Source organism: Oryctolagus cuniculus, chromosome 18, assembly GCF_964237555.1.
Source record: "Oryctolagus cuniculus chromosome 18, mOryCun1.1, whole genome shotgun sequence".
In the NCBI taxonomy this organism is placed as follows: Eukaryota; Metazoa; Chordata; class Mammalia; order Lagomorpha; family Leporidae; genus Oryctolagus; species Oryctolagus cuniculus.
Window position 1 is genome coordinate 10,223,744 of NC_091449.1, and position 24,269 is coordinate 10,248,012.

The 24,269-nt window shown below is 57.3% G+C and overlaps 2 protein-coding genes across 15 annotated transcripts in view; both read right to left on the minus strand.

Annotated features, from left to right (window-relative positions):
* DHX34 (DExH-box helicase 34) overlaps positions 1–4,380 on the minus strand; it is a 30,939-nt gene extending 26,559 nt beyond the window's left edge. For 6 of the 11 annotated variants that reach the window (XR_011383900.1, XR_011383901.1, XR_011383899.1 and 3 more), the window contains exons 1-2: positions 4,199–4,346; positions 2,256–3,245 (exon numbers count right to left, since the gene is read on the minus strand). Coding sequence is in view for 8 of the 11 variants with exons in the window: in XM_051837356.2 (XP_051693316.1) it covers positions 2,256–2,960 (705 nt within the window). In the remaining 3 variants the exon portion in view is untranslated. The other 5 variants (XM_008250813.4, XM_008250812.4, XM_008250814.4 and 2 more) reach the window with 5 other exon arrangements.
* A 4,990-nt stretch (positions 4,381–9,370) lies between these two features.
* Positions 9,371–24,269, minus strand: part of C5AR2 (complement C5a receptor 2) — a 29,695-nt gene continuing 14,796 nt past the window's right edge. Inside the window, exons 1-3 of one of the 4 annotated variants that reach the window (XM_051837361.2) lie at positions 16,914–17,691; positions 13,918–14,091; positions 9,371–13,007 (exon numbers count right to left, since the gene is read on the minus strand). In XM_051837361.2, the coding sequence (XP_051693321.1) occupies positions 11,979–12,992 (1,014 nt within the window). In that variant the 5' untranslated portion in view covers positions 12,993–13,007; positions 13,918–14,091; positions 16,914–17,691 and the 3' untranslated portion in view covers positions 9,371–11,978. Of the gene's footprint in view, positions 13,008–13,917; positions 14,092–15,383; positions 16,185–16,913; positions 17,692–24,269 lie in introns of those variants that run through there. The other 3 variants (XM_051837360.2, XM_008250810.4, XM_070062048.1) reach the window with 3 other exon arrangements.

Consider the following 24,269-nt stretch of genomic DNA (forward strand, 5'->3'; position numbering starts at 1 on the left):
CTCTTTTTTGGGGGCAGCATTATAGCATAGCAGGTAAAGCTGACGCCTGCAATGCTGGCATCCCATATGGGCAATGCTTCAAGTCCCAGCTGCTCCACTTCTGACCCAGCTCCCTGCTAATGTGCCTGGGAAAGCAGCAGCAGGTGACCCAAGTCCTTGGGCCCATGCACCCATGTGGAAAACCTGAAAGAAGCTCCTAGCTCCTAGCTTCAGACCAGCCTAGCTCCAGCCATTGCAGCCATTTGGGAAGTGAACCAGAGAATGGAAGATCTGTCTCCTCTTTCTGAAAAAAAAAAAAAAAAAAAAAAAAAAAAAAAAAAAAAAAACAACTATCTTTCAAATAAATAAATCTTAAAAAAAAAGTTATTTTCCTCTCCTAGATGCTGTGAGATTTCACATGGCAATGCCAATAAGGCTTGTGGCATGGAACTCTGTGTATGTTAATCATACTAGTAATTTCTTGAAGTTTATTTATTTACTTGAAAGGCAGAGTGACAGACACACACACACACACACACACACACACACATCTTCCATCCACAGGTTTGCTCTCCAAATGCCAACAACAGCCAGGGCTGGGCCAGACCAAAGCCAAGGGCCAGGAACTCCATCCAGGTCTCCTCTGTGGGTAGCAGGGGCCTGAGGACTTGAGCCATCACCTGCTGCCTCCCAGAGCACACATAAGCAGGAAGCTGAAACAGAAGAAGAGGCGGGACTTGATCCCAGAAACTCCAGATGGAATATTCAATTCTCAAGCAGTACTTAACCCACTGAGCCACAACACCACCCCAAAACATCAAAGTCTTTAGAAAAAAACAAACAGGAAAATATAGTCATGGCCTTCACATAGGCAGGTTTCTTAAAAAGAACTACATGTAAATGAAAAGACACCAGTAATGGAGTGAATGGCAACTCGTAGAGCAAGAGACAAGACCTGCAACACAGAAATCACACAAAGAACTCATGTCCAAAATCTACAAAGATCTATATAAATCAAGAACAACGCAAAGGACAAACGGGACAAAGACGTGAACAGGCACTGTGCCAAGGAGGGTCTCCAAAGGGCCCACAGGCAGATGTAGAGGTTCTTGGTCATCAGGGAACAGCCCAGCAGAATGGGAGCACCCATCAGAGAAGCTGAGGCAGGGCTGGTGCTGTGGAGGTAAAGCCGCAACCTGCAGTGCTGGTATCTCATATGGGCGCTGGTTCTATTCCCGGTTGCTTCACTTCCCATCCAGCTCTCTGCTGTGGCCTGGGAAAGCAGCAGAAGATGGCCCAAGTCCTTGGGCCTCTGCACATGCACGGGAGACCCCTAAGAAGCTCCAGGTTCCTGGCTTCGGATCAGCCCAGCTCTGGCCATTGCAGCCCAAATGGGCGCCAGTTTGTGTTCTGGTTGCTCCTCTTCCGATCCAGCTCTCTGTTGTGGCCTGGGAAGCAGTGGAAGATGGCTAAGTTCTTGGGCCCTGCACCCACACAGGAGACCTGGAAGAAGCTCCTGGCTCCTAGCTTTGGATCTGTGCAGCTCCAGCCAATGTGGCCATTTGGGGAAAAGACCTTTCTTTCTTTCTCTGCCTCCCTGTCTGTAACTCTACCTCTCAAATGAATAAATAAAATCTTTAAAAGAGGGCCGGCGCCGTGGCTCAATAGGCTAATCCTCCACCTGCGGCGCCGGCACACCGGGTTCTAGTCCCGGTCGGGGCGCCGGATTCTGTCCCGGTTGCCCCTCTTCCAGGCCAGCTCTCTGCTATGGCCCGGGAGTGCAGTGGAGGATGGCCCAGGTGCTTGGGCCCTGCACCCCATGGGAGACCAGGAAAAGCACCTGGATCCTGGCTCCTGCCATCAGATCAGCGCGGTGCGCCGGCTGCAGCGGCGGCCATTGGAGGGTGAACCAACGGCAAAGGAAGACCTTTCTCTCTCTGTCTCTCTCTCTCACTGTCCACTCTGCCTGTCAAAAAAAAAAAAAAATCTTTAAAAGAAAATAAAGTACCCTTATTAATGAATTTCTGTATGACTGCTAAAATTGATGAGGTTTTAATGTGTTCCCTTTTTCTGGTGTGCTATTAAAAGTGCTACACTGGATCAAAGCTAGTGCCTTTGTCTTCTGGCCATACACAAGCCAATCTGCAAAGTTCTAGAAGACTCCTCACTAGGTCAAAGGGTGAGTGCTCCACTTCTATTGAAATCGCCACATGCAGAAGCAACTGCTCCCACGGTCAGCTGGAAGCTCAGCGTCCTGGCTGGCCGGTCCCACTCACCTTCGAGCCGTACTGACTGAGGCTCTCGAAGCCCACACGCTTGGCCAGGGAGATGCAGGCAATTCTCCGGGGCTGGGTGCAGGCCACGTGACTGAAGCCAGCGGCCAGTAGGTACTGGGGCACCTGAGTGGACTTGCCGCAGCCGGTGTCGCCGGCCACCACCACCACCTGGTGCTCCTTCAGGGTCCGCAGGATGCGTTTCTCGTACTGAGCAATGGGAAGCGCCGCCCGCTCGCGCTGCAGTTTCGCCAGCCGCGCAAACGCCTGCTTCTGGCTGAAGTCCAGGTAGTGCAGCAGGGCGCGGCGGAACTCGGACGCTCTCTCCGGGGGCAGGCACCGGCCCAGCTCCCGAGAGCCCCGCGTGTCAGGGCCGAGGACGGAGAGGTTGATGCGGTAACGTGGGTCGTAAGCGCGAGGGAGGTCAGCCAGCGCCGGGATGCTGTGTGTGGGATGCCCGGGGTCTGCCTCCTCCTGCCTGGAGGCCTTGAGGCTCCGGAATCTCTGCAGGCGCTCAAAGAAGGCCCAGAACCTCTGGCACTCCTCAGAACCCTGCCGGATGGGGTCCTCCCCCCGGAAGAAGGCATCCTCCAGGAGGCGCCGCGTCTCCGGGCAGCTCCAGTCCCACTTCTCCGGGGCCTCTTCCTCACTGGGAGCCCGACGGTGGTCTCTGTGGTCCCTGGCATCCCTCGTCCTGGGAGGGGGCATGCTGCCAGTCACACCACTGTCCCCAAACTGGTCTCAGCGCTGACCACGCAGACGGCATAGGGCTCATCCGCTCCCCACCCACGGCAGTGAGGGGCCGGTGCCTGCGCCAAGAAAGCACGTGCTCCCCAAAGAGCCACCAGTCTTCCCGGGTCGCGGTGCAGGGTCACCCCGGGCGGCAGAGAGCATGGCCCGGGGCCTGGCTGGGCCGGCGACACACAGGGCACTTCTGAATGCTGCTGCGATCCGTGATGGCCGAGTTCAGCCTGGGTTGTCAGGCCCTGGAAGCTGGGGGGAGAGAGGACAGACAGTCACTCACGCTCACAAACGCTTCCGGAAAGCCCGCTCTGGACTAGAATAGGGGTAGCGAATGAGAACACTGGGGCGACACACGGTGGCACCCCAGGAATGGAGACTGGGACTACGGAGGGAAACCAGGGAGCCCCAAAGAGGCACCTGCCCAGGCCCGGCGGGCAGGGACGAGACCCTTGGGCACCGCCAATCAACAGCACAGCCTTCTCAGGGGAGGGGGCTACACGGAAAAGAACGCGATCCGGACGCCATCTCCCGAATCCTTCCATTCCCAGAGGTCTGCAGCCTTCACGACCCCTCAGCCTACGGCTTCCTCAGCTCTTGGTGTACAGGGGCCCTTCCATGAGTTCGTGGAAACTGGAATTAACCCATCGGTGTATTTCGGTGCAAAAGCAACTTTGAAATCCACGCATGGCTTTTCCATGACGCACACTCCCTACGAAACTTCGTATAAACTTTGGAACTTCCTGGCGCCAAAACACGCCAGTCTGTTCATCCCACGCCTCCGCGGACTTTTCCAAGTCGTCACGTCCGCACACCTGCTGCCCCGCAGCCCCAGGCAGGTGCCGTCCTCACGCCCGGCCCGGCCCGGCCCGGCCGCGCCCCCAGGGCTTCAGTCGTAAAGCGGCCGAGCAGGGAGGGAGTCAGTGTCAGGTCTCGGCCCGGCTCTCCCCCGGTTGACGGTCCTCAGCCTGGCCCAGGGCCTCGCTGCCCACGGCTCCGCGTCTCCGGGAACGGGGCGCCCCCATTTCTCGGTCTCTCTGGCTGGAACGAGACGAGAGCTCGCCCTAGTTTTCAAATCGTCTCCCTGCCCCTCCGGTTCCGCGACTCCATGTCCGGCTCCTTCGGCCCCTAGGTTCTCCCCGGGATGCTCAAACTCCACCTGTCCGCGTCGGCCAGCCCCGTCAGCTTCCTCCCACTCTCCTCACCGCGCGACCCGCCTCCCCGCTCGGCGCTCTCCCAGCCCATGTCAGGGCCCGGACCCACGCGCGTCCCACGCCCCTCACCGCACCAATCGCCGCCAACGCATCAACTTCCGGTCCGCGCACTCCTCGCGCGCCCGCAGCCGGTCCTGCGCCTGTGCACACCGCCCTCTCGGCCAGACCCCGCCCCCCGCAAACACAGGGCCCAATCAGGAGGTGTGGGCGGGCCAAGGCCCACACTGCGCCGGCGCACAGCGCAGTCCCTCACCGCCCCGCTCTGGGCGGAGCCTCGGACGACCCTGCGCCCTCTAGGGGCCGGTGGAGGTATTGAGACGGAGACTTGAGTTTCCGTGGCTTTGCTGTCGCGGGCGCCCCGGATTATCGGACGCTGGGGTTTTCACCCGAAGAGGGATCTTCCGGGGCCCCGGGCACTATTAAAACCGTCCCGCCGGCCGGCGCCGCGGCTCAGTAGGCTAATCCTCCGCCTAGCGGCGCCGGCACACCGGGTTCTAGTCCCGGTCGGGGCGCCGGATTCTGTCCCGGTTGCCCCTCTTCCAGGCCAGCCCTCTGCTGTGGCCCGGGAGTGCAGTGGAGGATGGCCCAGGTGCTTGGGCCCTGCACCCCATGGGAGACCAGGAAAAGCACCTGGCTCCTGGCTCCTGCCATCGGATCAGCGCGGTGCGCCGGCCGCAGCGCGCCGGCCGCGGCGGCCATTGGAGGGTGAACCAACGGCAAAGGAAGACCTTTCTCTCTGTCTCTCTCTCTCACTGTCCACTCTGCCTGTCAAAAAATAAAAAATTAAAAAAAAAAATAAATAAAAAAAAAAAAAAAAAAAAAAAAAAAAAAAAAACCGTCCCGCCATCACCCGTTAGTGTATGAGTCATTAATAAATGATACAGAGTAAAGTCCCCGAGAAGGCGCGGTTTGGGTCTTGCCTGGGATTTCCTACCCCCCCCCCCCACAGTGTCTGGGGGTCAGCGTGTGTTTGTTGAATGAGTATTAAATGAATGAGCAAAGCGAGTCCTCTGCCTTGCAAGGAAGCAGCACTATAAGGTACATGCGGAAATTTCGGGGTGCTTCTAGAACACACTTTTCAGGTGGCAGAATTTCCCACGTGCTCAAAGCCGCGTGAGAAGGCAGATGGCTGAAAACATCTTCAAAGAATAGAACAAGGAGACTTCCGTCCTAAATGAGCCGGTCATTTATAGCAGAATTACCTACGTTTCAAGGTTGTTGGGGAAAACAAGTGAAAAAGTCTATGTAAGGTGCATGAATGGGTCTTTTTGCCATACCTACAGATACTCAAGAAATGTGTATAAATTGTAATTAAAGGACTCATTTCAGGGAAAAAAAAGAGTTATGTGGTGGGGCCGGCGCTTTGGTGTAGCAGATAAAGCTGCCGCCTGCAGGGCCGGCGTCCCATATGGGCGCCAGTTCAAGTCCTGGTTGCTCCACTTCCGGTCCAGCTCTCTGCTGTGGCCTGGGAAAGCAGTAGAAGATGGCCCCAGTCCTTGGGCCCCTACACCCGCGTGGGAGACCCGGAAGAGGCTCCTGGCTTCAGATCAGCTCAGCTTTGGCTGTTGCTGAACAAAACAGATGCCCCCAGGAGTTCAGATCTTCCTGGGGGAGACAGAAATAGATGCAAAAAAAAAAAAAAAAAAAAAAATTCTGATGGCAAGAAGTGCCACCTGCCCGGAGCAAGCTGGGTGGAAAGCAGGCTATTTTGAGCAGCGCAGTGGGAGAACTCTGATGAGGGTGTCGGAGCAGGAGCTGCTGGAAGGGAGGCAGCCAGCCAGGCGGCGGGGACACAGCCGAGCTGGGGACTGCAAAGCTGAGTCCGAGGTGGCACCGGCTGGGTGGTTCAGGGAACGCCAGGCAGGGGCTGCAAGGGGTCCTGTGCACGGGGGTGCCACCCGATGAGCAGCCTCAGCCGGAGCTAATCCGAGGAAACCTTGAGTCGCTTGTGCCAATACATTGAGGGGACGCCAGGGTCCCCTAAGGAAATGGCCTCCCTACACAGCAGCCTGCCAGGGCTCTCGCAGCTAAGGGTCGGGGAGCGCCCAGCCCGGGGAACAGAGCGGCCGAGGAGGGCTCTTCCTGCTCACACTGTGTCCGATCATGGTGACGATGGCCTGCATCCCGCATGGGAGGGCCTGGGTTCAAGTCCTGATGCCAGCTTATTGCTAAAGCACCCCTGGGGGGCAGTGGCTGGTGGCTCCGGTGACTGGGCCCCTGCCGCCTGTGTGGGAGACCAGGATTGAGTTTCTGGCTCCCAGCTTCAGCCTGGCCCAGCGCCGGTTCTACTGGACTTTTGGGGACTGAACCAATGTTTCTGGAACATTCTGTGACCAGCACGCTCAAGGGACTGACTGTCTAGATGCTCTGCTCGTGTCCCGGGGCCTGACTCTTGCCTCTCACTCTGAGATGCCGCAGGGAAGAAGGGAAGAATAGCAGGGCACGGGGAGGGAGAGGGGCTCGTGTGGTCGCTACACCAAAGGAGGCGGCAGCCTCGGAATGGATTCGAGATGTGCTCTGACCTCAATTTTAACTGTTACGTAGATCTTTTTTTTTTTTTTTTGTCATTTTTTCCTTTTTTTTTTTTTTTTTAACAGGCAGAGTGGACAGTGAGAGAGAGAGACAGAGAGAAAGGTCTTCCTTTGCCGTTGGTTCACCCTCCAATGGCCGCCGCGGCCTGCGCACTGCGGCCGGCGCACCGCGCTGATCCGATGGCAGGAGCCAGGAGCCAGGTGCTTTTCCTGGTCTCCCATGGGGTGCAGGGCCCAAGCACCTAGGCCATCCTCCACTGCATTCCCTGGCCACAGCGGAGAGCTGGCCTGGAAGAGGGGCAACCGGGACAGAATCCGGCGCCCCGACCGGGACTAGAACCCGGTGTGCCGGCGCCGCTAGGCGGAGGATTAACCTAGTGAGCTGCGGCGCCGGCCTGTTACGTAGATCTTTAAAAAAAAAAAAAAAATTAGCCTAGTGTTGCGGCAGTGCTGGTGAAGCGTCTGCCTGCAGTGCTGGTTCAAGTCCCAGCTGCTCCACTTCCCGTCCCGCTCCCTCGGGATGCGCCTGGGAAGGGAACAGAACATGGCTCAAGTACGTGGGCTCCTGCACCTGCGTGGGAGATCAGGAAGAGGCTCCTGGCTTCGGATCGGCCCAGCTCTGGCCATTGTGGCCATTTGGGGTGTGAACCAACAGGTGGAAGATCTCTCTCTCTCTCTCTCTCTCTCTCTCTCCCCTTCTGTCTCTCCCCCCCCCGTCTCACTCTCTCTCTCTCTCCCCCTTTCTCTCTCTCTCTCTCTCTCTGGCTCTACCTTTCAAATAAATAAATCAATCTTTTAAAAACAATATTTATTTATCTGAAGGGGAGAGTGATGGGGGGAGATATCTCGCTCTTCCATCTCTTGGTTCGCTCCCCAGATGGCTGCCACAGCTGAGGCTGGTCCAGGTTGAAGCTCCATCCGGGTCTCCCAAGTGGGTGGCAGGAAATCCATGGATTTCCCAGGCACATCAGCAGCGAGCTGGATCAGAAGCAGAGCAGATGGGACCTGAACCAGTGCTCTGAGATGGAATGCTGGCATCGAAGGCAGCTGCTTAGCCCGCTGCCCCACAATGCCAGTCCCTAGGAGAAATGGAGAGAGACAGACAGACAGACGGACAGATGGACAAAGCTGCCATATGGGCACTCAGGGACAGCTGGGACTGGGATACGCTACAGCTGGGAGCCAGGATCTACATCCAGGTCTCCCACATGAGTGACAGGGACTCAACCTGCCACCTCCTGAGGTCCGTATGAGCAGGAAGCTGGAGCTAGGCCCTCCAACGTGGGACGCAGGTGCCAGCCGATGTCTTTTTTTTTTTTTTTTTTTTTTTTGACAGGCAGAGTAGAAAGTGAGAGAGAGAGAGAGAGAGAGAGAAAGGTCTTCCTTTTCCCCCCAATGGCTGCTGCGGCCGGCGCACCACGCTGATCCGATGGCAGGAGCCAGGTGCTTCTCCTGGTCTCCCATGGGGTGCCGGGCCCAAGCACTTGGGCCATCCTCCACTGCACTCCCTGGCCACAGCAGAGAGCTGGCCTGGAAGAGGGGCAACCAGGACAGAATCCGGCGCCCTGACCGGGACTAGAACCCGGGGTGCCGGCGCCGCAGGTGGAGGATTAGCCTAGTGAGCCGCGGCGCCGGCCAAGCCGATGTCTTCACCCCTGGGCCAGACGCCTGCCCCGATGTGGTGTAACGGAATCCTCCGGTTCCCGTGTGGAAGCCAATCGGTAGGGGAGCAAGACAAGGCGGGGGCGAGAGGTGGGGAACAGGGTGTGGCGATGGCCGGGGTGGGGGGCGGCAGTGGCGGGGTTCTGCAGGTTGCTGGGAGGTAGAAGCCAAAGGAGGTGGCTGGCAGGTGGGAGCGAGGTTGCAGTTGACGCTGATGTTTGCAGCCTGAGCACCTAGAAGTGGGGATTGCCGTCTGCCCAGGGTCACCGAGTGGAGGGGGAAGGGCTCCGCTTCAGGCCTGACGAGTTTTCCACGCGTCAGATATCAAGGGAGGGTGTCAAGTGGCCAGCCGGACGTATGTAGCAGAGCTGAGGGACGGCTCAGAGAGAGAGGACAACGGATGCCACGGCCACGGGAAAAAGGAGAAACGGACTCAGCCTTCCGCTGACAGTGTCCCAACAAGGCTGCGATCTTAAAAAGAGGAGAATGGATGAAGCAGACAGCAGCTATGAGATCGAGAGAAAAACAACCCCAGGGCCAGCGCTGTGGCCCAGTGGGTTAAGCAGCCACCTGTGACACTGGCATCCTAGATGGGCGCTGCTTCAAGTCCTGGCCGCTCCACTCCCAGTCCAGCTCCCTGCTGATGCGCCTGGGGAAGCCGCGGAAGGTGGCCCAAGTGCACCCGCGTGGAAGACCCACAAGAAGTTCCTGGCTCCTGGCTTCGGACTGGCCCAGCTGCAGCTGTTGCAGCCATTTGGGGAGTGAACCAGTGGATGGAAGACCTCTCTTTCTCTCTCTCTCTCTCTGCCTCTGCCTCTCCCTCTCTGTAACTGTGCCTTTCAAATAAAAATAAATATATAAAAAAAAAATAAGGAGGAGGGGAGAATGTCACAACCTACCAACCAAAAGTTTGAGTAGAAAAACTGAATCCAGTTCTTGGAAAACCCATTATGACTAGTTCTTCAAAAACTTAAAGAAATTGGTATTTTATTGTTTAAAAAAAGTCCAAATCAAACAATACAAATAAACAAACTTAAGAACAACAAAGGAAGAATTACAACAAGCAACAAAAACAGACTTACACTAAATCTCTCAAGACGTAGATTTGACATGTGTTGCTGTGGATTCGTTCTGAGAGGAGAAGCGCGGTGGGGGCAAGAGGCGCGGAGTCACCACACAGACCCTGGGAGTCAGGTGAAAGCGGGCCAGAGGCGAGCAGCCCGCAGACTCATTTATTTCAGTTGGTACATCAGCTTATATAGCTGAGGCAGCCAATCCGGTCAAGGGGCGGTCTATGCCCTAACCAATCACAGCCTGTTGCCAGGCAGGCTCTGTTGCCATGTGGTTTTGAAGCCATTCCTGAGTAACTGAAGCTGGCTTGTCAGCGGCCATCTTGGCATGGCCTTCTCATTCCACCACAGACATGCGTGACATTTATTCTTTAAAAAAAAAATACATTATGTTTCTGTGTGGGAGCAAACTGTTGAAATCCTTACTTAATGTATACTAAGCTGATCTTCTGTATATTAAGATAATCGAAAATGAATCTTGATGTGAATGGAAGGGGAGAGGGAGTGGGAAAGGGGAGGGTTGTGGGTGGGAGGGACGGTATGGGGGGGAAGCCATAGTAATCCATTATTCGTACTTTGGAAACGTATATTCATTAAATAAAAGTTAAAAAAAAATACAGTTAATGAAGTAAACAATGACAAAAATTTCAAAAATCCAAAAGACGTCAGAAAGAACTTATTGAGGAAATCTCTTACATGGTCCCGACTGGTTATGGCAGGATTTTTTTTTTCCCCAAACTTTTCAAGAAGCCACAGAATTTTTCCCAGGACAAAATTCATACTACAGGACACTCTTGGTCTTCATAATTCTGAATAAAATAGCCACAAATACAGCATGTGCTGTGGGGAACTTGTGTTCCTCAAAGTTCATGTGAAGAAAAAGTCTGGAAAAAACAGGTCTCCACTGTCCAGGACCTCAAGGCTATAGATAGTATTTGGTTCTTTCTCAGCCCTGGCACAGGAAGAGGAGAGACAGAAATTAAAGTGGTCCCGAGTTGTCTTTGGAGAATTTATAGTTTATCTCTGAACTTACAGTCCTGAGTCTCGGAGTAGGAACCAGTACACCCTGCCTTAGGAGGGGGATGAGTAATCCGGGAGGGCTCCCTGGAGGAAGTGTCATTTGAGGGGGTCTTTGAGGGCGAATCTTCGCCAGGGAAGAGCACAAGTCTTGGGACCAGGTTCACTGTGGCTTGTTGTGGAATTCTGGGTCAGGTGCGTTCCTGGAGAAGTGACAGCAGTGCGGGTACCCACCCTGTGTGATTCAAAAGCCCTGAGCTGGTTGCGGTCCTGGCGCGGCATAGCCAGAGGTGTCCTGTGACTGTGTGTCCAGCGCGGGAGCCACAGCGGAGCCCTTGAGCTGTGTCCAGGGGGCCTGAGGGCCTGGATTTCCGCTGCGATGCATCTGACAGCCACAGACAGCGTGAGCTCACCACGCTGCGCTGGGCGGGCTCCATCAGATGGGCGCCCCTGCACGCGGCCCCAGCCTGAGGACGCCCAATGCAGCCCGGAGGGCGCCACAGAAAAGCACACAGGGCACCGTCTTGGTATCTGGAGGCCTTGGCTGGCGGCCCCCTCTTCACACCGCTCTGACCACCGCACCCAGTGTCACCACGCCCGCTCCTGACTCCCGCTCCTGCCCTCTTGTGATGGCACTGGGCTCACCCCACTCAGGATCCTTAACCCGGTCCAACTCACAAAACCCCACGTGGGGTCGCACAGACACGGGTCCAGGGGACTCCAACGTGGACCTCACTGGGGGCCATTACTCCGTGTGCTCCAGGATCCAGAAAGCTAAGGCACGTGCCCATCATCTTCTCAGCGCCTCTGCCCCACTACTCTGACCCAAGTCACCCTCGCCTCTGCTTGGACTATTGCAGTAGCCTCCTCACCAGGCTCCTTCTTGCCCCTTTCCCACATCGCCACCAGCCACCAGCAGGATCTTATGAAAATCCAAGTCAAGTCAGGACACTCTTCTGCTGAGAATAGTTGCTTCATTTAGGGGAAAAAAAAATACATTGTGCTCAGTTCAATTTGAATGTCAGATAAGCAACAAACACAACCTTTAGCATAAGTATATCCCAAATGCTTTATGGGCTGTACTTACACTAAAACTTCCTCGTCGCTTATCTGAAATTCAAACTTAGCGGTGTGTCCTGTATCTCATCCAGCTCCGGCAGCTCGGAGCCTCCCTGTAGACTCAGACATCAGCCATGGCCCAGAAGACTTCCCGAAGCTGCCCCCCACTGCCCCCTCCTGCCCTCTCCCACCACTACCCCCCTGCACACGGACCTCCTCCACGTCCCCGGAATGTGCTGTGGACGTCTTTCCCTGGGAAGGACATTCTCCAGATTTGAGCACGGCACCTCCCTCCCTTCTTCGAGTTCTGTCTGAAACATCGCCTGGCCCGAGAGGCCCCTGTCTGGCCGACCTATCTTGCCCCTGGATCCTGCCATGCCTGAAGCCAGATTTGTGAAAGCGAACTGAAGGGAGAGAGCCGTGTCCCTCTGCCTACACCTCCATCTCCGACACCAGGTCGTGGCTGGGGACTGTCTTACTGACCACGCTTTCGTCCTCACCCTGGGACTCCCTCAGGGCCCAGCGACAGGCAGCGGCCAGGGACTGTCGGAGCTGAGCCCTCCCAAAATACAAGAACAGCAGTGGATTGAGGCAGCTGTGCGCAAGGGCCAGGCCCACCACCAGAGGCTCTGCCTTCAGGGCCCGAACCAGGAGCGCAGAGTTCGGGGTCGCCACGGCCAGCACCAGCCCCAGCAAGTGGTAGGGGGCCCAGCAGACAAAAAACCCCACGATGACGGCCGTGCACAGTGGCCGATGGCGTCGGACGCCTCGGCACAGAACAGCCCCGAAGCAGCCGGCCACGACCGCCAGCGGCCCCAGGAAGCCCAGCAGGAAGCGAGCGGCGGTCACGGCGTGTTCAGCCGCAGCTGAGCCCCCATAGTCCACCACGCACTCCAGCCGGGAGGGGAAGTGCTCCTGGTGCAGCCGCCGGTGGATGGCAGAAGGCACGGTGAGCAGGACAGCCAGCACCCAGGCTGCCGCCCGGGCCAGCCGCACCCCCCACGCCCGCCACGCCACCGCCCACCAGGTCGGCCAGAGGGCCAGCAGGCAGAGGTCCGCGCTGAGGGCCGCCAGGAGCAGGACGCTGGCATACATGGATGTCAGAATGACCGAGGGCAGAGCCCAGCAGCCCACGGCCCCGTACGGCCAGTGGCCCCCTTGAGCTATGGGCACGGCCAGGATGGGGAGGGACAGGCAGCAGAGCAGGTCCGCCACGGCCAGGTGGAGGAACCAGGCGGCCCCAGCGGAGCGGCTGGCCTCCCTCCTGGCCACCCAGGCCACCATGGCATTGCCTGGCACCCCCACTAGGAAGATGGCGGCGTAGAGCAGGAGCGGGGCCACGTGGCCGGGGCGGGCGGAGAGGCAGGTGCCGTCGGGGCAGTCCACGGGGAGATCCAGGAGGTCGCTATAATCCCCGTAGTCGTAGCTCAGAGATGTGTTCTCCATCGGTGTCCCAGACGCCTGGACGGGAGAGAAACGCGTCTGGGAGTCAGCGACGAGCGCCCCAGGGGTGGACGAAGCCCAGCTGACCCCAGCCCGTGCTGCAGCAGGGTCTCACGCTCTGAGAACTCGCCTTGCATGTTGCGGCGTGGTGAGGGCTGCAATGCTCACAGCTCGCAGCGCGTGCCTCGCCTAGGAATTCTAGAACATTCCACAAGGACTCTAGTGTGAGGGACATCCCGGAATTCCGGAATGCTCAACCGAGAGAACCCTAGCCGTGGATGACTCGGAATTCCAGAGTGGCGCCGTCCGGTGGAAAGTTCCACGTGGGTGCAAATGTCGCCTGCCTGAGCTGGCCGGTGAGCTGGCCGCCGCCAGCTGCGCATGGCTACAGAGCATTTGCAAAGTACCGGGCGGGGGCCAGTGCTGTGGCACAGTGGGTTAAGCCGCTGCCTGCAACACCAGCATCTCATATCGGAGCGCAGGTTCCAGCCCCGGCCAGTCCAGCTCCCTGCTAGTGCGCCTGGGAAGGCAGCAGAAAAGAGTCCCAACTCTTGGACCCCTGCTACCCAAGGGAGAGACCCGGATGGAGCGCCTGGCTCCTCCTGGCTTCAGCTCGGCCCAGCCCTGGCTGTTGCAGCCATGTGGGGAGTGAACCAGGGGATGGAAAATCCCTTTCTCTCTGTCACTCGGCCTTTGAAGATGTATTTATTTCGTGTAAGCTAGAGCGTAGAAGACAAGCCAACAACAGAGCGCATGCGTCTCACCAGACAGCTTGCAGGTTTCACAACCTGAACTCATTCAGGAAATGGTCGCCCAGAGGGAGAACATACGGAACTTTCTAGAATCCTTCTAGGGCCATTTTACAAAGTAATCATGCAAGTAGGAAAGCAGGCAAAAGAAGCGACCGGGCTCGGTAAGATCCACTCACTCGCTCAACGCAGAGCCCCAGGGCCGGGAGCTCCTCTGTGTCGCCTGCGGCTCCAGGTACCCAGGCTTGCAGGGGACAAGGCACACAAACCTCTGTGGCCTGGGAGCTGACAGTCCAGGGGGAGGAGTCAGCCGGAAAAGAAGTAGATCAGCAGCATTCCAGGAAGAGTAAGTGCTGTGGGGAGAGCGAGGGAGGCAGACGGGTGGGGGACCTGGCAGAAGGGAATTCAGGCACAGGGAACAGCTGGTACAAAAGCCCAGAGGCAGGGAGGTGCTGCTTACGATCAAGGAACAGGCAGGAGGCCGGGGTGGCTGGAGCGGAGCAGGCGGGCAGGGCCAGCACAGAGGCCGCGATTTTTATCTTTTACTCCAAACGCCGCGGGAGCCGCGAAAGCGAGGGCGCTAACCAGAAAACCAGCCCAGCGTGTCCCAGCCCACACAAGCCCTGGTGGCCAGAAGCCACCCTCTGCAAAGCCCTTGGCAATACTCCAGGGGCCTTAAAACAGCACGGCGCACTTCCACCAAGCCTCCGAGGGCGAGACCATCGCTGCGCCCATTCTGCAGATGAGGATACCGCAGCACTCAGCTGGGTCACTCACGGCGCTGGGTTTCAAACCGCGCTCGCCCCACTCTGGAATCCCGGGAGTAGCATCCGCAAACCTTAGACACTGAACAGTTGGAAGGCAGTATAGACCCGGCCACGTGACCTTCAGCCACAGACCTGAGCGGTGGATGAGTCATCGAGACAAAGCTACCTCATCAGTTTTGGGGAAGACGTGAGAGCTAACGCCTGCACAGGGCGGTGGCTCTGACGGCGGCTCGGGTACCCAGGGCCCATGCAGTTCTCTGCTGACTCCTGTGGGCTGGCACTGCCCCGAGCTCCGGCTGGGGTTGACCCAGCAGGAAGGACGGAGAGGAAGTTAAGGGGCCTCTGCCCTCCGCCCCTGCTCACAGGCCCGGCCTCTTGTTTTGCATCCCTTCTCTGGCTTTCAAAACTGAAACCCTCGGGGTCAGCGTCGTGGCGTAACAGGTTAAACTCTGCCTGCAGCCCCAGCATCCCATATGGATGCCAGGTTGAGTCCTGGCTGCTCCACTTCCGACCCAGCTCCCTGCTAATGTGCCTGGGAAAGCAGTGGAAGTCGGCACAAGTCCTTGGGCCCCTGCACCCATGTGGGAGACCCGGAAGAAGCTCCTGGCTCCTGGCTTCGGGCTGGCCCAGCCCTGGGCCGTTGCAACCATTTGGGGAGTGAACCAGTGCATAGAAGACCTCTCTCTCTTGCGCGCTCTCTCTCTCCTTTTCTCCCTTTCTCCCTCTCTCCTTCTCTCCCTCTCTCTCTCTCTCTGTAGCTCTGACTTTCAAATAAATACATAAATCTTAAAAAACAGAGACTGAAACCCTCGTCAGCTGCCTGACCTCTCTGTGCCTCTGTTTGCTAATCTGTAAAGTGGGAACAAGAGTGTACCCACCTTAGAGGATGCCGGAAGCTGCCAACAGGTGAAGAGAAGGGAAGAGGGGAGGGCGTTTGGCACAGCAGTTAAGTCCCCTGTGCCCTGCATCGGAGCACCCAGGTTCGAGTCAACATTCGAGCTCCCTGCTAACCTGTACCCTGGGAGGCAGCAGGTGATGTCCCTGGCACTTGGGTCCCTGCCACCTACATGGGAGACCCGGATGGAGCCCAGCTCCGGCTGTCCTTGTGGCTATTTGAAGAGTGACCGAGTGGTGGGTAGGACCTCTCCGGCGCCGGTGCTCCATGGGCGCCTCCCACGTCCTGGCTCCTATTATCACAGGAGCACACAGCCTCTCGGCCCCTGCACGCCACGCCCAGCCCTGGGCCTGCTGATTAACTTCGGGAAGCTTGCTTGGCAGAGGCGAAGACAGAGGTGCAGACACACAGAGCTCCCAGTCTCTGGTTCCCTCCCCTAAATGGCCAGGGTGGGGCGTGGGATGGAGTTGGGAGCTGAAAGCTCAATGCAGGCCTCCCACGTGGGTGCAGGGGCCTGAGCACTTGGGCCATCTTGTGCAGGGAGCTGGGCGGGAACTGGAGCAGCTGGGACTTGAACCAGCGCCCATATGGGATGTTGGCGTCTCAGGTGGCAGCTTTACCTGCTGCGCCACAGCGCTGGCCCCCATCCCTATTTTTTCTTTAAATAATTAAACTAATAGGTGATGTTTATTGAGCACCTACTGTGTTCCAGACATGACCCCCATAACAGGCCTCCCAGGTGCGTGGCACTGTCGCCCACAGTCCCAGAAGTCAAGGCTGTGACCTCCTGGTTCCCACCCCCAAGCCCCGCCCCCAGCTCCCCTCTGTGCGTGCTCCCCTGTGTGCCCCGCAGCCACAGCGAGGGGACAGGTGACGTTCGATGAGCGGAAGAAATGAAGGAGGAGACCGAGGCACAGAGCGGCTAGGAGGTCCATGAGCTCACACCAGTCTCTTGGTTGTGTTGGTATCAGCTGGCCGGGGGTGGAGGTGGGGGGACCAGAGCTCACCGGAAGCCAGGTGCCAGAATCATTCACCCACAGCAGAAGGAACCGACACCCCGAGGTGTGTTCCCCCGGGAGGGGAGGGGTCTAGGACAATGTGTGAGAGACCGGTGGGTGTCACCCTGCAGTGTTGAGGGACCGAAGCCAGGCACACGGACGTGTGTGCAGTAATCCCACTCGCATCAAGTTCAAGATCGGCAGAGGGGTTCAGACCCCCAGGGGCCCCAGCTGGCCCTGCCTCCACCCCTGCACTCTGCCTGCGAACCGGGAGGGCTCAGGGCCCCTTCCTGGCATTGCTGGAGTCAGGGGCCGCGGGAGTTCCAGGAGCTGGAGCGAAGTTGTCCTTGCACGTCTGAGTGCGAGAAAACACTTGGCTCCCGGGACCCGGGCCAGAGCGCATTCCAAGAACCCGGGGCTGCAATTCACCTCCCAAATCCTAACTCTCCTCCTAGGGCTCTGAGAGGTCACTCCCCACCCTCTCCCTGTGTCCCCCCCCCCCGCCACATCCTTACCATCTCCTGCAGGAGGGGGTCCCCCGATTTGCCCAAACGCTACGTGGGTGCAGGAGCCAGGAGCACAGCCAGGACCCGGGCTGTTGGGGGTCTGAGTCTGCAGCTCTGGGCACTGACCGGGAACCAGGAGAGACTTTTCCCACTCCCAGGGAGTGTTTGTCCCAATTCCTGCCGGTGACTCACATGTCCCTAAATGACAGGGCAGCCCTCGGGACTGGCGGGGCTGGAGTGAGTGGGCGGAGAGCCGACCAGTGTCCACAGCCCTTCACCTCACCTCCCCTCTTTCCTGGAAGCCACACCTGCCTGTGGTTTGACCTTCAGTGCCGGGATTTGGCCTGACCACGGGGCCCCCCAGAGCCTGCCATCCTCATTCCAGCCGGCCGCAAGCACAGATAAACCTTCCTTCTCCTTTGCCCTGGGCGTAGGGGTGGGGGTGGCCCAGGGTTAGCGGCACAGAGGCCAAGGCTTCCGCAGTGAGCAAAACACAAACAAGTGCTAAGTCCCGGCCCCTGTCTGGGCTTCAGTTTTCCCATCTGCAAAATGGAAAGATGACGGTTGGAGTCTTTTTATTTTTCTAATTTAAGACAAAGAGGGCTCCCAGGTGCTGGTTCACTCTCCAAATCCTCGCAACCACAGCCGAGTCCCCGGCCGGGGGCGGGTGGTGGGGGGCAGAGACCCAGCTCCTCAAGCCGTCGCTGCCGCCCCCCAGGTCTGCCTCAACAGAAGCCGGGAGTCAGGAGCACAGAGCTGGGAATCGAACCCAGGCATCTGGACTGGCAAAGCGAGCACTGGGTTCATCCCGTCATGGCAGTTCTTGGTTATCTTTCATTTATGTGAAAGCAGAGAGAGAGAGAGAGAGAGAGAGAGAGAGAGAGAGAGATCTTGCGCTCACTGGTTCACTCCTGAAGTGCCCAAAACAGCCAGGGCTGGGCCAGATGGAAGCCAGGAGCTTGGAACTCCATCTGGGTCTCCCACGTGGGTAGCAGGGACCCACGTATTTGAGCCATCATGGCTGTGTCTCAGGGCCACAAAGGTTCAAAACACACCCTCTGATATAGGGTGTGGGTGTTGTGAGCAGGGCCTTGACTTCTGCACCCAGGGCCCCTTCCCCACTTCACAATGGCTGAGAACAGAGACCCAAGAAACTGACAGGGGCCGGCGCCGTGGCGTAGCGGGTAAAGCCACCACCTGCAGCCCCAGCATCCCATACGGGCGCTGGTTCGAGTCCCGGCTGCTCCACTTCCGATCCAGCTCTCTGCTATGGCCTGGGAAAGCAGTAGAAGATGCCCAAGTGCTTGGGCCCCTGAACCCACGTGGGAGACCTGGAAGAAGCTCCTGGCTCCTGGCTTCAGATTGACCCAGCTCAGGCCATTGTGGCCAACTGGAGAGTGAACCAGCTGATGGAAGACCTCGCTCTGTGTCTCTCCCTCACTCTCTGTCTGTGACTCTGTCTCTTGGATAAAGAAATAAATAAATCTTTAATGAGAGAGAGACCGAATGACAAGAGTCATATTCCAGGTCCACCGTTGTCGAGTTGCAAGTCCTCAGCCCTTCTCAGCCTCAACTTCCACATCTGTGAAATGGGTTGTACTGTGAGCAGAGAGCCGTGCATGGCTTACAGCACAGGGTGAGTTTTGTCTTAGATGAAACGGTTGGGACCAGAAGTGCCTCAGAGTTCAGACTGTGCAGGGTTAGGGAATATTTGCATACGTCTAATGAGCTACTATGGGGACAGGACCAAGTATAAACAGGAAACTCCTCAGTTACTTTTCCAAAACCAGTGCATGCAACTGCATCCAGTATCTTTACTGCCCCCGCATTTTGAAGCCTGGAGCGTTGTCTGCTAGGGGAATCCTGTCGGCAAATAGCTTCAGATGCCAGAGCATCCTGAATTCTGGATTTTCGCGTGAGGAATGCTCGCCCCGCACATGCTAGGTACATGTTTGCAATATTAACAACATGAGCCAGTGTTGTGGCTCATTTCATATGAGCACCAGTTCATGTCCCGGCTGCTCCACTTCTGATCCAGATCCTTGCTGGAAAAGCAACAGAGGACGGCCCGAGGGCTTGGGCCCCTGCACCCACGTGGGAGACCTGGAAGAAGCTCCTGGCTCCTGGCTTCAGCCTGGCCGGGCCCTGTCTGTTGCAGCCATCTGGGGAGTGACCCAGCAGACGGAACATCTCCCTTTCTCTCTCTCTGTCTCAGCCTCTCTCTGTAACTCTGCCTTTCAAATAAATAAATCATTTGTTAAACACTGTTTTCTTATTACTTTTTTAAAATAAAGATTTATGTATTTATTCATTTGAAAGGCAGAGTTACAGAGGGGCAGAGGCAGAGAGAGAGAGAGAGAGAGAGAGAGAGAGAGAGATCTTCCATCTGCTGGTTCACTCCCTAGATGGCTGCAATGGCTGGAGCTGAGCCGATCTGAAGCCAGGAGCCAGGAGCTTCCTCTGGGTCTCCCAAGTGGGTGCGGGGGTCCAAGGACTTGGGGGCAGCTTCTACTGCTTTCCCAGGCCACAGCAGAGAGCTGGAATGGAAGTGGAGCAGCCAGGACTTGAACCAGCGCCCACAGGGGATGCTGGCACTGCAGGTGGCGGCTTTACCTACTATGCCATAGCGCCGACCCTAAATCATTTTTTTAAACCCATAAGAAAAGCGCAGTGTAGAAGAGCGTCTGGCAGGCACAGGTGCAGGCCGAGCGAGCGGAAGTGGTCCCATGGCGCTCAGAGCCTCCTCACTGGGCAGCTGCGGCCACAACATCTCAGCTGTGGGTGTCCAGAGACTGACATCACCGTGGCACAGGAAGTCGCTCCAGAGTGCCCCGGGTGGCTCCCATCTGCTCCCTGGGTGGCCCTGTGGTTCCTGTGTGGGAACTGGCCCCATCATGAGCCCTGACAGAGACAGAAGACACAGGGTGGGGGAGGGGGAGTGGGGGGGTTCGCACGAGAGCTGGCCATAGCCGGCCATGCTCACTGCAAACTTTCCCAGGGCTAAAAGGGCTCCTAGCGTCTACCTATCAGATAATTGGCGCTCTCTCTCTCTCTCTCTCTCTCTCTCTTTTTTAAAGATTTATTTTATTCATTTGAAAAGCAGAAAAAGAGAGAGAAAGAGAGAGAGAGAGAGAGAGAGGTTCACTCCCCCAATGGCCAGGGGCTAGATCAGACCAAAGGCAGGAACCCAGAACTCCCTCAGGGTCTCCTTTGCGGGTGGCAGGGGCCCGAGCACCTGGGCCATCTTCCGCTGCCTTCCCAGGTGCATCAGCAGGGAGCTGGACCAGAAGCGGAGCAGCCGGGATTCTGACCTGGGCGGCCGGCGCTGCCCCCAGCTCGCCAGATCCCCACACACGCCCTGCACAGCCGCTGAGCTCGGAGCCCCGGCTGCCCAGATCCGCGTCAGTCTGTTCTTCTTGGCTGTAACGCTTGAGGCTGAGCGACTGTACAAAGACAAGAGGTTCCTGTTGGCTCGTGGTTCTGGGCCAAGGCTGCCAGGCCAGCTGCGGGCGGCCTCATTGCTGATAGGGTACAGAGGCGGGGCGGGTGTCAGACGACGAGAAAGAGGGAGAGGGTGTGCACGTCTGTGTGTGTGTGTGTATGCATGTGTAGCATCCTGGTCTCTCTCCCTCTTCCCGCAAAGCCATCAGGATTTGCTCCTGGGGGCTCCATCCTGGTGCTCTGTGAACTCACAACCTCCTATAGACCCCACTCCTGAGGACGGCGCTGTGGCGTAGCGGGTAAAGCCGCCGCCTGCAGTGCCAGCATCCCATATGGGAGCCGGTTCTAGTCCCGGCTGCTCCACTTCTGAGCCAGCTCCCTGCTGTGGCCTGGGAAAGCAGCAGGAGATGCCCCAAGTGCTTGGGCCCCTGTACCCGTGTGGGAGACCCGGAAAAAGCTCTTGGCTCCTGGCTTCGGATAGGCACAGGTCCAGATGTTGTGGCCATTTGGAAGTGAACCAGTGGGTAGAAGACCTCTCTCTCTCTCTCTCTGCCTCTCTGTAACTCTGCCTTTCAAATAAATAATTTTTTTAAAAAAGACCCTGCCCCACCCCCACAGCGGGATTAACTTTCCACCTCCTCTCAGCTCGCAGGGGGCGCTGAATGTTAGCACAGGAACCTCCAGGAGTGCGCCCAAACCACAGCAGGTGCTGCAAGGCCCCTGTTTCCGGCTGTCCCTGGGGCTGGGGGCTCTTGCCCAAGGGGCTGGTGGTTACTACAGGCCAAGGTCAGAGTCACTGTTGTCCTTAGAAGCCTGGGGAACAGTGAGAGGTGCTCCTTCCTCAGCCTTCCCCTGGGGACCCTGAGCCCCAGGCCCTCAGCTCATCAGCTGTTTCCTGCTCCCTGCGTGAGAATGTGCTAGAAGTTTATTAATCAACCCCTGCAAAATGGCCATGCTTGGAGGCCAAAACAGGCTGGATTCAGCAAATCTGGAGAGAAACGAAGCAGATGAGTGGTTGCCAGGGCTGGTGGGGTGGGGAGTGGGCGTGGCCTCTGTGTAAGGAGGCGGAGGTGCCCTGAAAGCAGACAGCGGTAACAGGTGCACACACCCAAGTGCTTGGACCCCTGCCACTCACGTGGGAGACCTGGTGTCCATTTGGGGAGTGAACCCGGTGGATGGACGATCTCTCTCTCTCTCTCCCCCTCTGTGTGTGTCTCTCTCTCTGTCTCTCCTGCTCTGTGTAAATCTGCCTTTCAAATACATAAAATATATCTTTAAAAAAAATAAATTCTGTGAATGTAAAATTCCTACCAAATTCTTGAGGTCTCGTATGAAAAAAAAAAAAAAAACAATGTGTAATTACCTGAGAATTTTTAAAGTATGGATCACATATTGAAATGATACTATCTGGGCCGGCGCCGTGGCACACTAGGCTAATCCTCCATCTGCGACTCTGGCATCCCATATGGGCGCCGGGTTCTAGTCCCGGTTGCTCCTCTTCCAGTCCAGCCCTCTGCTGTGGCCTGGGAGGGCAGTGGAGGATGGCCCAGGTGCTTGGGCCCTGCACCCACATGGGAGACCAGGAGAAACACCTGGCTCCTGGCTTCAGATCGGTGTAGCTCCAACCATAGTGGCCATTTGGGGGATGAACCAACGGAAGGAAGACCTTTCTCTCTGTCTCTCTCTCTCTCTATCTAACTCTGTCAAGTAAATTTAAAAAATGATACTATCTTACATATAGCAGGCGAAACAGAAGACATCGTCAAAGGTGACTTTTAACCTGGTTCTTTCCATTGCTTTTTGCTCGGCTCTTGCTTGCCTGATGGAAAGCACGACATGGCAGGTGTGTGGTCAGCCGGGGCGGGGCTGGCCCTCCTGGTGGGCACTGGGCGCAGGAGAGGCAGGGCAAGCAGCTCCGGCCCCGCCCAGGCCTGGGGGTGCCCAGGGCTGCAGCCGCTGAGGACAGAGAAGTGCAGGTTCTCCCCACCCCCACCCTGGACACCTGCTGACTCAGCCAAACCATCATCCATTTCCGCCCCCTCCACTTCCCCTTTGCAACTTGTTGACCTAGCAGATTCCTCCGCTAAGGATGTGGCAATGACCTGGGCCTTGGGCCAACTTCCTCCCTGGGCACACAGCTGGTCAAGCCCACACAGCAGCTGCCTGGGAAAGACCACCTGAACGCCGCGCATCGACCTCCAAAGTGCCCCTGGAAGGCTGTTCTATGGCCGTGTCTCCGAGAACCGGCAGGTTGGAGAGACCGGCTACCTGCACCCCACCTGCAAACCAAGACAGAGAGGCAGGGTGGGGGCTCGGAAGGCAGGGGAGAAGTCAGGGAGGTCCTCCCGGAGGAGGCCACACTCCGCAGGAATGGTCTTTGAAAAACAACGCCCAGGAGAGCAGCGAGAGGCAAGGCAGAAGCCGAGGGGGAGAGGAGAGAGGGCTTGGAGCAGACAGGCTCTGGGCGGACGATGGCGCTGTCCCCAGGGTGGGGTCGCCAAGGGAGGAAGAGGCTTGGGAAGGACGTGGAGGTCAGGGCGGGTGTGGTGAGTGGAGGGACGGGGACAGGGGTGACAGAGATGTTGAAGGAAGTCACCAGAGCAGGCAAGAGAGGTGGGTTGAAGAGAGAGTTCCACAAGTCAAGTTCAAGAGCAGAGGAAGACAGTGGTGGTCGAGACACCAGTCAGGATGACTGCAACTGCATTCCCTCCGTATCGTGGGTTCAAGTCCTGGCTCTGCTTCTGATTCCAGCTTCCTGCCAGTGCGCACCCTGGGAGGCAGCAGGCAAGGGCTCAAGTCCCCGAGCCCCTGCCAGGCACGAGGGGTGGGGCTCCGGGCTCCTGGTCTCGGTCTGGCCCAGTGGATGGACAAGCTCTATCTATCCTCTCTTTATCTCTCTCTCTCTCTCTTTCCCATGTCTCTGCCTTTAAAATATAATGTAAATTTAAAAAAGAAAGAAAGAAATCAAAACAGCAGAGGAAAACCCCAGGCCAAGTAGGGGCAGAGGACTGCGGGGCAGGTCAGGCCAGCTGGGGAGGAGCAGGTGCAGGCTGCTGGCTGCTGTTGGGGGGAGGGCATCCAGCAAGACCAGGGTCTCCTCGGAGGACCAGGAGCCACTGCCCAAGAGAGAGAGGCTGGGGCTCAGGCCTTCCCTGCGAGGGGGGCTGTCTGCCCCAGTGACCACAAGTCTGGGAGGAAAGTTTGTCTTTTGGGTGCTCAGCCAGGCACAGAGCCTGCCCACGCAGGTGCTCAGATCATGGCTTTTTTTTTTTTTTTTTTTTAAGATTTATTTCTTTATTTGAAAGGCAAAGTTCCAGAGAGAGTGGGGGAAGAGACAGATCTTCCATCCGCTGGAAGCCAGGAGCCTGGAACTCCATCCGGGTGGCCCATGTCGGTGGCAGGGACCCAAGTCCTTTGGGCCATCTTCTGTTGCTTTCCCAGGTGCCTTAGTGGGGAGCGGGATCAGAAGTGGAGCAGCTGGGGCTCGAACCAGAACCCACTAAGCCACAAAGCCGGCCCTTGGGCAGTGTCATTATCTGAGTCACACCTGGAGGGGCCGTGAGGATACAACAGGGCAGTGCGCAGACACAGGAACCAGACCGAAACTCCCCCAAGCGCCCCCCAACAGGGTGCGCTGCACTAGGGCTGAATCTTGGAGCTGAGAACTCCAACCAGGTCTCCCACAAGGTACCTGAGCCGCCACTGCTGCCTCCCAAGGGCCGAATCAGCAAGAAGCCAGAATCAGGAGCAGAGCCAGGAACCGAACCCAGGTCCTGTGACGCGGGAGGCAGGCACCACAGCTGGTGCCTCCGTGTAGCACAATTAGCAGATCATTTTTTTTTATCTTTTTTTTTTTTAATTTTTTGACAGGCAGAGTGGACAGTGAGAGAGAGACAGAGAGAAAGGTCTTCCTTTTGCCATTGG